The sequence below is a fragment of the Taurulus bubalis genome (genome assembly GCF_910589615.1).
Source record: "Taurulus bubalis genome assembly, chromosome: 4".
NCBI lineage: Eukaryota > Metazoa > Chordata > Actinopteri > Perciformes > Cottidae > Taurulus > Taurulus bubalis.
The window spans coordinates 994,020-1,005,000 of NC_136592.1; the positions used below are offsets into that span (position 1 = coordinate 994,020).

The following is a 10,981-nucleotide window of genomic DNA, read 5'->3' on the forward strand; positions in this document are numbered from 1 at the left end:
TGAGCTGTAGAACTCGGGTTGAACCGCTCATGTTTGGCATGAGGTGCATTGTGGAGTTCTCATTAATGGTCTGTAAATGTACGTGCATTGGCTTGGTCTTCATTAGGTTGAGGTAAATCAATATCTTCTTGGGTTGGTTCATGTTCTGATGAGTATAAACTGGTGTAAAAGTCTCAGAAGGTCTTATTTATCTCTTCAGGTGATGATCTTCACTATCGTTCAAATAGTTCTTTTCTTCGTTTCGCTTGATTTGGTTGGCCAGATAAATATTACTATATTCAAAATGTTCGTGTCTGTTTGAGGAGTTTTCATTCAATTTGTATTTCCATAATTCATTTTGACTTCGTGCTGTTGGGTTATGTGCGTTAATGTTCTCTTGGTCCTGTTCTTTCCTTCTCTTCTATGTGGAATATGAGCGGTCATGTGTATGACATTTCTATTGCTGGTGCAAAACCAGAAGAATATAAACATCAGGGGGAGAACCTCATTACACAGAAACGCTCCCGGTCCATCTGTTGCTGAGGAAGTGGTGTGTAACAGCTGTGAGAGAATGAGAGAACCAACGCTGTGGTCACATGAACCAACGCTGTCACTGAGGAAGTGTGTCAGTGTGTTACTGTAGAACATGAAGGGGCCCAATGTGTGCCGCACATCCTGCTAGAGCTGTCAACACCCATCAGCTAGAAATAGACAAAAGAAATATGTCATAGTGAATGTGTACATTATCTTTTATAAAAAGGCACAGTACATCATTTTCATTTATTCATCTGTTCAGAAGCAGAGAGAAAAAAAATAACAATTCTAGCTAAAGGAGTATTTGGAGTCACATGCGAGTAGTTTAAACGTGGAGACATCCTGTGGTTTTCTGAAGCTGTAAACTACCAAACATCCAGTGGCACTTGGACCGGCGTTTGAGTTCAGCTTCCAGAACCGCTTTGGCAACAGACCGACTCTTCATGTGAGCTCAGCGCCTTCAGTCAGCTCACACCCAGACCCAGGGGGAAGAACAACGGCATGGGAACAACTGGAGTCCAAAACCAATGAGAGAGAGAGAGAGAGAGAGAGAGAGAGAGAGAGAGAGAGAGAGAGAGAGAGAGAGAGAGAGAGAGAGAGAGAGAGAGAGAGAGAGAGAGAGATAGATAGATAGATAGATAGATAGATAGATAGATAGATAGATAGATAGATAGATATAAAAAAACATGGAAACAGTTCAGGCAGTTTATTATGAGTGCAACAATTATCAAATTCATTTCACATAAGGCAAGGTATCGTATGTTTTAAAGCAAAGCAGCTGAGTGCCATTCAGCTCATTATCAAAATATTGCTTCATCCGTCAAATAAAAATATTCTCAGTTGACTCGCTGGTCGACTGTTGAGCTCCTTAGAAAATCTGGAGTCTGTCCTGTGAAATGAAGGGAACCGTTGGGAATGTTGACAGGAACCGGTCCGCGGGTCGGAGTCTCACGGCTCGTCGTCAGAGTCCTGCGTCCCGCTCAGGTGAGTCTCCTGCACCTCCAGCTCCTCAGCACTCACCATGGCAGGGCTGATGGCGGCGAATCTGGTGCCGTGGAACTGCCGCAAGTGAATCTGTGTGTAGAGATAAGCAGCATAGAAAAGAAACTTCAATACGAGTCAATAAACACTGGGAGTTGATGGTGGATCTCTGCATTATGCTATGAGGTCCATCATCATGCCGTCACGTCACACAGCGTCTGTGATGAGGAGCGATGGAGAGGAGAGCAGAACGCAGGGACAGAGGCTGCTGTCCTCTGGTGAGCCACGAGGTTCCACCTCAGGTTCTACTAAAGAACCTGAGGTGGAACCTGAGGCTCTACTAAAGAACCTGAGGTTCCAACCTGAGGTTCTACTAAAGAACCTGAGGTTCCACCTGAGGCTCTACTAAAGAACCTGAGGTTCCACCTGAGGCTCTACTAAAGAACCTGAGGCTCTGCTAAAGAACCTGAGGTTCCACCTGAGGCTCTACTAAAGAACCTGAGGGTCCAACATGAGGCTCTACTAAAGAACCTGAGGCTCTGCTAAAGAACCTGAGGTTCCAACCTGAGGCTCTACTAAAGAACCTGAGGCTCTACTAAAGAACCTGAGGTTCCAACATGAGGCTCTACTAAAGAACCTGAGGTTCTACTAAAGAACCTGAGGTTCCACCTGAGGCTCTACTAAAGAACCTGAGGTTCCACCTCAGGTTCTGCTAAAGAACCTGAGGCTCTACTAAAGAACCTGAGGTTCCACCTGAGGCTCTACTAAAGAACCTGAGGTTCCACCTGAGGCTCTACTAAAGAAACTGAGGTTCCAACATGAGGCTCTACTAAAGAACCTGAGGTTCTACTAAAGAACCTGAGGTTCCACCTGAGGTTCTACTAAAGAACCTGAGGTTCCACCTGAGGCTCTACTAAAGAACCTGAGGTTCCAACCTGAGGCTCTACTAAAGAACCTGAGGTTCCACCTGAGGTTCCACCTGAGGTTCTACTAAAGAACCTGAGGTTCCACCTGAGGCTCTACTAAAGAACCTGAGGTTCCACCTGAGGTTCTACTAAAGAACCTGAGGTTCCACCTGAGGCTCTACTAAAGAACCTGAGGTTCCACCTGAGGCTCTACTAAAGAACCTGAGGTTCCAACCTGAGGCTCTACTAAAGAACCTGAGGTTCCAACCTGAGGCTCTACTAAAGAACCTGAGGTTCCACCTGAGGTTCTACTAAAGAACCTGAGGTTCCACCTGAGGCTCTACTAAAGAACCTGAGGTTCCAACCTGAGGCTCTACTAAAGAACCTGAGGTTCCAACCTGAGGCTCTACTAAAGAACCTGAGGTTCCACCTGAGGTTCTACTAAAGAACCTGAGGTTCCACCTGAGGCTCTACTAAAGAACCTGAGGTTCCACCTGAGGCTCTACTAAAGAACCTGAGGTTCCAACCTGAGGCTCTACTAAAGAACCTGAGGTTCCAACCTGAGGCTCTACTAAAGAACCTGAGGTTCAACCTGAGGCTCTACTAAAGAACCTGAGGTTCCACCTGAGGCTCTACTAAAGAACCTGAGGTTCCACCTGAGGCTCTACTAAAGAACCTGAGGTTCCAACCTGAGGCTCTACTAAAGAACCTGAGGTTCCAACCTGAGGCTCTACTAAAGAACCTGAGGTTCAACCTGAGGCTCTACTAAAGAACCTGAGGTTCCACCTGAGGCTCTACTAAAGAACCTGAGGTTCCACCTGAGGTTCTACTAAAGAACCTGAGGTTCCACCTGAGGCTCTACTAAAGAACCTGAGGTTCCAACCTGAGGCTCTACTAAAGAACCTGAGGTTCCAACCTGAGGCTCTACTAAAGAACCTGAGGTTCCACCTGAGGTTCTACTAAAGAACCTGAGGTTCCACCTGAGGCTCTACTAAAGAACCTGAGGTTCCACCTGAGGTTCTACTAAAGAACCTGAGGTTCCAACCTGAGGCTCTACTAAAGAACCGCCAGCTGCTGTGTTCCCTCTCACACATCCAATATGTGAGAGAACGGCAGAGAGGAACCGTGAGGCAGAGTGCTGCTACTTATTGTGACAATAAAGTCACACACACACACACACACACACACACACACACACACACACACACACACACACACACACACACACACACACACACACACACACACACACACACACACACACACACACACACACACACACACACCTGGATGTAGAGGTTGACCTCAGCGCTCCTGCACAGGTAGGGGAAGTTCCCCCCTGTCTTCAGGTGAGCGCGCCTGGCGTTGGGGTACAGCTTGTACATCTCCTCCTTGGCCTCCAGCGACAGCGCGCTCTGATCAAACACCTCAATGGCGGAGGGGAAACAGTCCGTCAGGTTATCGTAGCAGAAGTGGAGATGAGCGATGACGAGAGACGCTTTCACACTCACATCTATGATGGTCACAGCCACGTCTTTTATTTTGTGCGGCTCCACGTAGGAGTTCTGACAGTTGAGCGTTAGCCGCGATGCTAAATCACTTTGGTTCAGGCTCTCCAGCTGCAGAACATGGAGGGCAGAGGAGAACATTCAGACAGCAAGACATCGCACATCTGCACTGCAAGGAACAACGAATGATGCACATGATATCCAACTCTCTCACACACACACACACACACCCTGTCCACCATGAAGTCGATTGCATCTGCCATTTTAGGATCCACGGGCCCTTTAGCAAAGTTCCCCAGAACAATCTTCTTCAACATAAAAGCTGGCATCAACCAGAAGCTGAGGAGGAACACGGAGAGGAAACATTGATAATCAACGTGAACACGGAGCGGAGACATTAATAATCAGCGTGAACACGGAGCGGAGAGTGCGACGGGAGGAGGAACGCACCTGTTAGCGGTCCAGGTCTGATTGAAGATGGAGGTGTCGCTGAAGGAGTTGCACAGCATCAGTGAGTGCACTCGGGGAGACTTGTGTGTGCATTCTGCAAACTTCTGAGCCAAGAATCCACCCAGTGACGCTCCAAACAGATGCACCTGAGGGGAGACCATCACTAGATCAGGACACCTTTACAGCAGGACGGGTCCCTCATCTCCATGGCGACGTCGTTCCTCTCTGTTGGCCTGACATCATCTTCAGATGGTTTGGCTGGACCATGTTTCTGCTGCAGAGGCTGGCTGAACACAGCTCATTCATGGGATCTAATTACTGGTTATGATCCAAGATTATATAGGGAATTATCATTTTTACATCGTTATTCTCGTTATAGTAGAAAAACATTACTCAGAACATAAACCACAATATTTCAGATTACATGGGAGTTGGCCGTAAACAAAGGCTGCTCCTGCAGTGATGTGAGAGCAGCTGGAGCCATGGTGGGATTTGGATTCATTGTACTAGTTGTGACATTTCAAACGATAGTGCAAAATGATGGTGGTCAGCTCAATAGAACGACAGGCTAAAGAAACCGCTGCATTCTGGTGTGAAGCAACGGGAACAGACTCACTTTATCCAGCTGCAGGTGATCCAGAAGCTTCCTGAAGCCGTCACAGAACTCCATGAGGTCCCAGTACACCGGGTACTGCAGCTGGAAAGCACAGACGCCAAAGTTACACACAGGCAGACTCATCCTATAATAAGTGTTGGTATGGTAATTAATTAGACGATTAATCAGTTGGTCCATCGACAGAAACTTCAAGAGTTTTTCTCTGTTTTCTGTCAGTGAAGAGAACAAGACTTTTGAATAAACACAAGACGGATATGTTTCACTGTTTTAAACATTATATAAACCAAACATAATAAGAATAAGATTAAGGGAGAACACAATCAGCAGATGAATCCATAATGAGATGTGAAGCTGCAGAGCTCACCGAGATGACCCGGTACCCCCATCCCGTCAGAGCCAGCACCTGCTGGAAGAACACCTCCGCGGTCCCGCTGACGGGGGGGAAGAAGATGATGGGGCAGCGGATGCTCTTCGGCCCGGCGTCGTACAGCGACCACACCTTGCTGTCATCGTCGTCCACAATAATCTGGGAAGAAGAAAACCTCAAGGTTTATGACAAAGGAGTTCAGGACATATGGAGGAAATATGGAACTATTCGACTTGAAGACTAAAAGATGGAGACGGAATACAAGGAGTTCTTTATTCTGGGATGGAGACTGGGGATCACGATATGAATATAGTTTTGATATTGAGAGAAGATATCACAGGATATTTCTAAGAGGCCTGATGAACTAAAATATGTATCATCATCATCATTAACTAACTATCTTATTGACTTTTATTAATCATCCATAGTGGTTATTTGCATAACAACATGAATACTCTTTTCTGAATGGATCTTGAACGCACCACCATGCAGCTACTTGGGACCTGCTAACAGCTGTTAGCCGCCAACGCTACTGGCTTCCAACAGATGTGTTAGCAATATAAGAGCATCAATGGTTCAACGGGGTCATTCATCTGTGGTTCACATGATTACAATACATTACATTTAGCTGAGGCTTTTATCCAAATAGACTCACAATAAGTGCATCAACCATGAGGACAAACTCAGAACAACAAGAATCAAGAAAAGACAATTTCTTCAATAAAGTTAAACTACAAAGTGCTATCAGTAAGAGACATTTAAGTGCTACTAAGGTGCTACCTTCCTTATTCAAGAAAAATTCGAAAAATATGTGTTTTTAGTTTGCGACGGAAGATGTAGAGACTTTCTGCATGCTGCCGATTGAAAGCCTTTTTTGGTGGATACAAGGCTTCCCTGTGCAGTCTTCTGTTCCCACGGCTTCAGGTGAGGCACACAACTAATCATCTAGTGGCTGCAGTATCACCATGGAGAAAACATGAAACTACATGTCATTAATGAGCATGTTCACTGATATAGATATATTTATCTCATGAGCCTTCTATTGCTTCTCTTTATATTGTCTCAGTATTGTCACAGATCCACTTGGTGGTTCAGAAATCTTCAGCCAAAACAAAATCACAGTGTGACTCATGAAACTGACTCAACAGTCACGCTGAAATATTAAAAAGAACAGTTCATGAGGGTTCAGTAGTTTTGTTGTTTCTCTTGATGTGTTTCATTGAAAATATATTCTCAAGTTTATCTGAAGGCATTTAGAGAACTTTAAAAAGGTACAATCTGTTTAGTGGAGCCTGTTGTGGCTGATACAGATATTCAAGAGTTATAGAAAGTCTGGTAATAATATATCTAAGCCAATGACACAAATGATAAGGCTTATTTTTCTATAATAATTGTGACCCAGAAGAAGATGTTCACGCTGGTGGGAAGCATTTTAAATCTCCAGTATATTCAATAATACAAGTAATAATAATAATACATTGTATTAGTATAGCGCTTTAAAAGGGTACTCAAGGCACTTCACATGGTAAAGACAAACAATAGAAGCAGCAATAACACAAGAAAGAATGGTTTTGGTGAATGTGCCGTACAGGAAGTGCTGCAGTGGTCCAGTCGAGGTGATGAAGACGAGGATGAGCGTTTTAGCGGCTGAAGGGGAGAGGGAGGCACTTAGACGGCCGATGTTTTAAAGATGAAAGAAGACGTTTTTGTGCTTGACGTGGCGTTCAAAGTAGAGCGTTGGTGGAGGAGATGTAGAGCTGTGTGTTGGTGGTGGAGATGTAGAGCTGTGTGTGTTGGTGGAGATGTAGAGCTGTGTGTTGGCGGTGGAGATGTAAAGCTGTGTGTGTTGGTGGAGATGTAGAGCTGTGTGTGTTGGTGGAGATGTAGAGCTGTGTGTGTTGGTGGAGATGTAGAGCTGTGTGTGTTGGTGGAGATGTAGAGCTGTGTGTGTTGGTGGAGATGTAGAGCTGTGTGTGTTGGTGGAGATGTAGAGCTGTGTGTGTTGGCAGTGGAGATGTAGAGCTGTGTGTGTTGGCAGTGGAGATGTAGAGCTGTGTGTTGGCAGTGGAGATGTAGAGCTGTGTGTTGGCGGTGGAGATGTAGAGCTGTGTGTTGGTGGTGGAGATGTAGAGCTGTGTGTTGGTGGTGGAGATGTAGAGCTGTGTGTTGGTGGTGGAGATGTAGAGCTGTGTGTTGGTGGTGGAGATGTAGAGCTGTGTGTTGGTGGTGGAGATGTAGAGCTGTGTGTGTTGGTGAAGATGTAGAGCTGTGTGTTGGTGGTGGAGATGTAGAGCTGTGTGTTGGTGGTGGAGATGTAGAGCTGTGTGTTGGTGGTGGAGATGTAGAGCTGTGTGTGTTGGTGGAGATGTAGAGCTGTGTGTGTTGGTGGAGATGTAGAGCTGTGTGTTGGTGGTGGAGATGTAGAGCTGTGTGTTGGTGGTGGAGATGTAGAGCTGTGTGTTGGTGGTGGAGATGTAGAGCTGTGTGTGTTGGTGGAGATGTAGAGCTGTGTGTGATGGTGGAGATGTAGAGCTGTGTGTGTGTTGGTGGAGATGTAGAGCTGTGTGTGTTGGTGGAGATGTAGAGATGTGTGTGATGGTGGAGATGTAGAGCTGTGTGTGTGTTGGTGGAGATGTAGAGCTGTGTGTGTTGGTGGAGATGTAGAGATGTGTGTGATGGTGGAGATGTAGAGCTGTGTGTGTGTTGGGGGAGATGTAGAGCTGTGTGTGTTGGTGGAGATTTAGAGCTGTGTGTGTTGGTGGAGATTTAGAGCTGTGTGTGTTGGTGGAGATTTAGAGCTGTGTGTGTTGGTGGAGATGTAGAGCTGTGTGTGTGTTGGTGGAGATGTAGAGCTGTGTATGTTGGTGGAGATGTAGAGCTGTGTGTGTTGGTGGAGATGTAGAGCTGTGTGTGTTGGTGGAGATGTAGAGCTGTGTGTGTGTGTGTTGGTGGAGATATAGAGCTGTGTGTTGGTGGTGGAGATGTAGAGCTGTGTGTGTTGGTGGTGGAGATGTAGAGCTGTGAGTGTTGGTGGTGGAGATGTAGAGCTGTGTGTGTTGGTGGAGATGTAGAGCTGTGTGTGTTGGTGGAGCTGTAGAGCTGTGTGTGGTGGTGGAGGTCTAGAACTGTGTTGGTGGAGATGTAGAGCTGTGTGTGTTGGTGGAGCTGTAGAGCTGTGTGTTGGTGGAGCTGTAGAGCTGTGTGTTGGTGGAGCTGTAGAGCTGTGTGTTGGTGGAGATGTAGAACTGTGTGTTGGTGGAGATGTAGAACTGTGTGTTGGTGGAGATGTAGAGCTGTGTGTTGGTGGAGCTGTAGAGCTGTGTGTGTTGGTGGAGATGTAGAACTGTGTGTTGGTGGAGATGTAGAGCTGTGTGTGTTGGTGGAGATGTAGAGCTGTGTGTTGGTGGAGATGTAGAACTGTGTGTTGGTGGAGATGTAGAACTGTGTGTTGGTGGAGATGTAGAACTGTGTGTTGGTGGTGGAGATGTAAAGTTGTGTGTTGGTGGTGGAGATGTAGAGTTGTGTGTGTTGGTGGAGATGTAGAGCTGTGTGTTGGTGGAGATGTAGAACTGTGTGTTGGTGGTGGAGATGTAGAGTTGTGTGTTGGTGGTGGAGATGTAGAGTTGTGTGTTGGTGGTGGAGATGTAGAGTTGTGTGTGTTGGTGGAGATGTAGAGCTGTGTGTTGGTGGAGATGTAGAACTGTGTGTTGGTGGTGGAGATGTAGAGTTGTGTGTTGGTGGTGGAGATGTAGAGTTGTGTGTTGGTGGTGGAGATGTAGAGTTGTGTGTTGGTGGTGGAGATGTAGAGTTGTGTGTGTTGGTGGAGATGTAGAGCTGTGTGTGTTGGTGGAGATGTAGAGCTGTGTGTGGTAGTGGAGCTGTAGAGTTGTGTGTGTTGGTGGAGCTGTAGAGCTGTGTGTGGTGGTGGAGGTGTAGAACTGTGTGTTGGTGGAGATGTAGAACTGTGTGTTGGTGGAGATGTAGAGCTGTGTGTGTTGGTGGAGATGTAGAGCTGTGTGTTGGTGGAGCTGTAGAGCTGTGTGTTGGTGGAGCTGTAGAGCTGTGTGTGTTGGTGGAGATGTAGAACTGTGTGTTGGTGGAGATGTAGAGCTGTGTGTGTTGGTGGAGATGTAGAGCTGTGTGTTGGTGGAGATGTAGAACTGTGTGTTGGTGGAGATGTAGAACTGTGTGTTGGTGGAGATGTAGAACTGTGTGTTGGTGGTGGAGATGTAAAGTTGTGTGTTGGTGGTGGAGATGTAGAGTTGTGTGTGTTGGTGGAGATGTAGAACTGTGTGTTGGTGGAGATGTAGAACTGTGTGTTGGTGGTGGAGATGTAAAGTTGTGTGTTGGTGGTGGAGATGTAGAGCTGTGTGTTGGTGGAGATGTAGAACTGTGTGTTGGTGGTGGAGATGTAGAGTTGTGTGTTGGTGGTGGAGATGTAGAGTTGTGTGTGTTGGTGGAGATGTAGAGCTGTGTGTGTTGGTGGAGATGTAGAGCTGTGTGTGGTGGTGGAGCTGTAGAGCTGTGTGTGGTGGTGGAGGTGTAGAACTGTGTGTTGGTGGAGATGTAGAACTGTGTGTTGGTGGAGATGTAGAGCTGTGTGTTGGTGGTGGAGATGTAGAGCTGTGTGTTGGTGGAGATGTAGAGCTGTGTGTGGTGGTGGAGGTGTAGAGTTGTGTGTGTTGGTGGAGCTGTAGAGCTGTGTGTTGGTGGAGATGTAGAGCTGTGTGTTGGTGGAGATGTAGAGCTGTGTGTGTTGGTGGAGATGTAGAGCTGTGTGTTGGTGGAGATGTAGAGCTGTGTGTTGGTGGAGATGTAGAGTTGTGTGTGTTGGTGGAGATGTAGAGCTGTGTGTGTTGGTGGAGATGTAGAGCTGTGTGTTGGTGGAGATGTAGAACTGTGTGTTGGTGGAGATGTAGAACTGTGTGTTGGTGGAGATGTAGAGCTGTGTGTTGGTGGTGGAGATGTAGAGCTGTGTGTTGGTGGAGATGTAGAGCTGTGTTGTGTTAGTGGGCGAGCTGTACCCAGCATGCAGTTCAGCTGTGTCATTTTATAAATGTACAATTATTAGTGTTACAAATTGTTTGTGTGTCACAAACTGTTGTGTCGTGATGTTTTGCCTGTTCAAAAGCGTTAGTTGTGGGTTATTAAATGTTGTTATAAAGTTATAACTATGACTAAAGTTACAACATGACTAAAGTCATAACCATGACACGTAGCTACGACCCCTGCGCCCTCATCGGTGAACACAAAATGTTGCTGCCTGCCGAAGAACAGTTGTTACGGCTATGACGGTATATGAAAAATTCAAACTGGTATACACAGCCCTACTACATGTGTTTTATATTGTATATTATTTTTGGTCTGTGTTTTATATTGCAATCCCTTTATGACCTAATTATTTTAAATGGTTTCAGGAGGGAAGCACTTTGTAATTGTGTGTACATACATAAAAGTACATAAAGACAACATAAAGCTTCATCTCCTTACAAACAGGAGGCCAGTAGTCACCAGCTCCTTTAGTGCAGCAGCTTTGCCATCAGCTGATCTATTGTGTTTAAATCTGCTCCATTTCAGAGCAGCTCACTTTGGAGGATTTTCATTTTTGCTCAGAAGGTTGAATTCTTGAGATTGAGATCCT

General features: G+C 46.1%; 1 protein-coding gene across 1 annotated transcript in view; it reads right to left on the minus strand.

Annotated features, from left to right (window-relative positions):
* Positions 1 to 723: 723 nt before the first annotated feature.
* The window catches only part of spg21 (SPG21 abhydrolase domain containing, maspardin), a 20,336-nt gene continuing 10,078 nt past the window's right edge, over positions 724 to 10,981 (minus strand). The window contains exons 3-9 of the mRNA XM_079216566.1: positions 5,338 to 5,499; positions 4,974 to 5,054; positions 4,358 to 4,503; positions 4,138 to 4,246; positions 3,911 to 4,018; positions 3,686 to 3,826; positions 724 to 1,587 (exon numbers count right to left, since the gene is read on the minus strand). Of these exons, the coding sequence (XP_079072692.1) occupies positions 1,462 to 1,587; positions 3,686 to 3,826; positions 3,911 to 4,018; positions 4,138 to 4,246; positions 4,358 to 4,503; positions 4,974 to 5,054; positions 5,338 to 5,499 (873 nt within the window). The 3' untranslated portion in view covers positions 724 to 1,461. The remainder of the gene's footprint in view (positions 1,588 to 3,685; positions 3,827 to 3,910; positions 4,019 to 4,137; positions 4,247 to 4,357; positions 4,504 to 4,973; positions 5,055 to 5,337; positions 5,500 to 10,981) is intronic.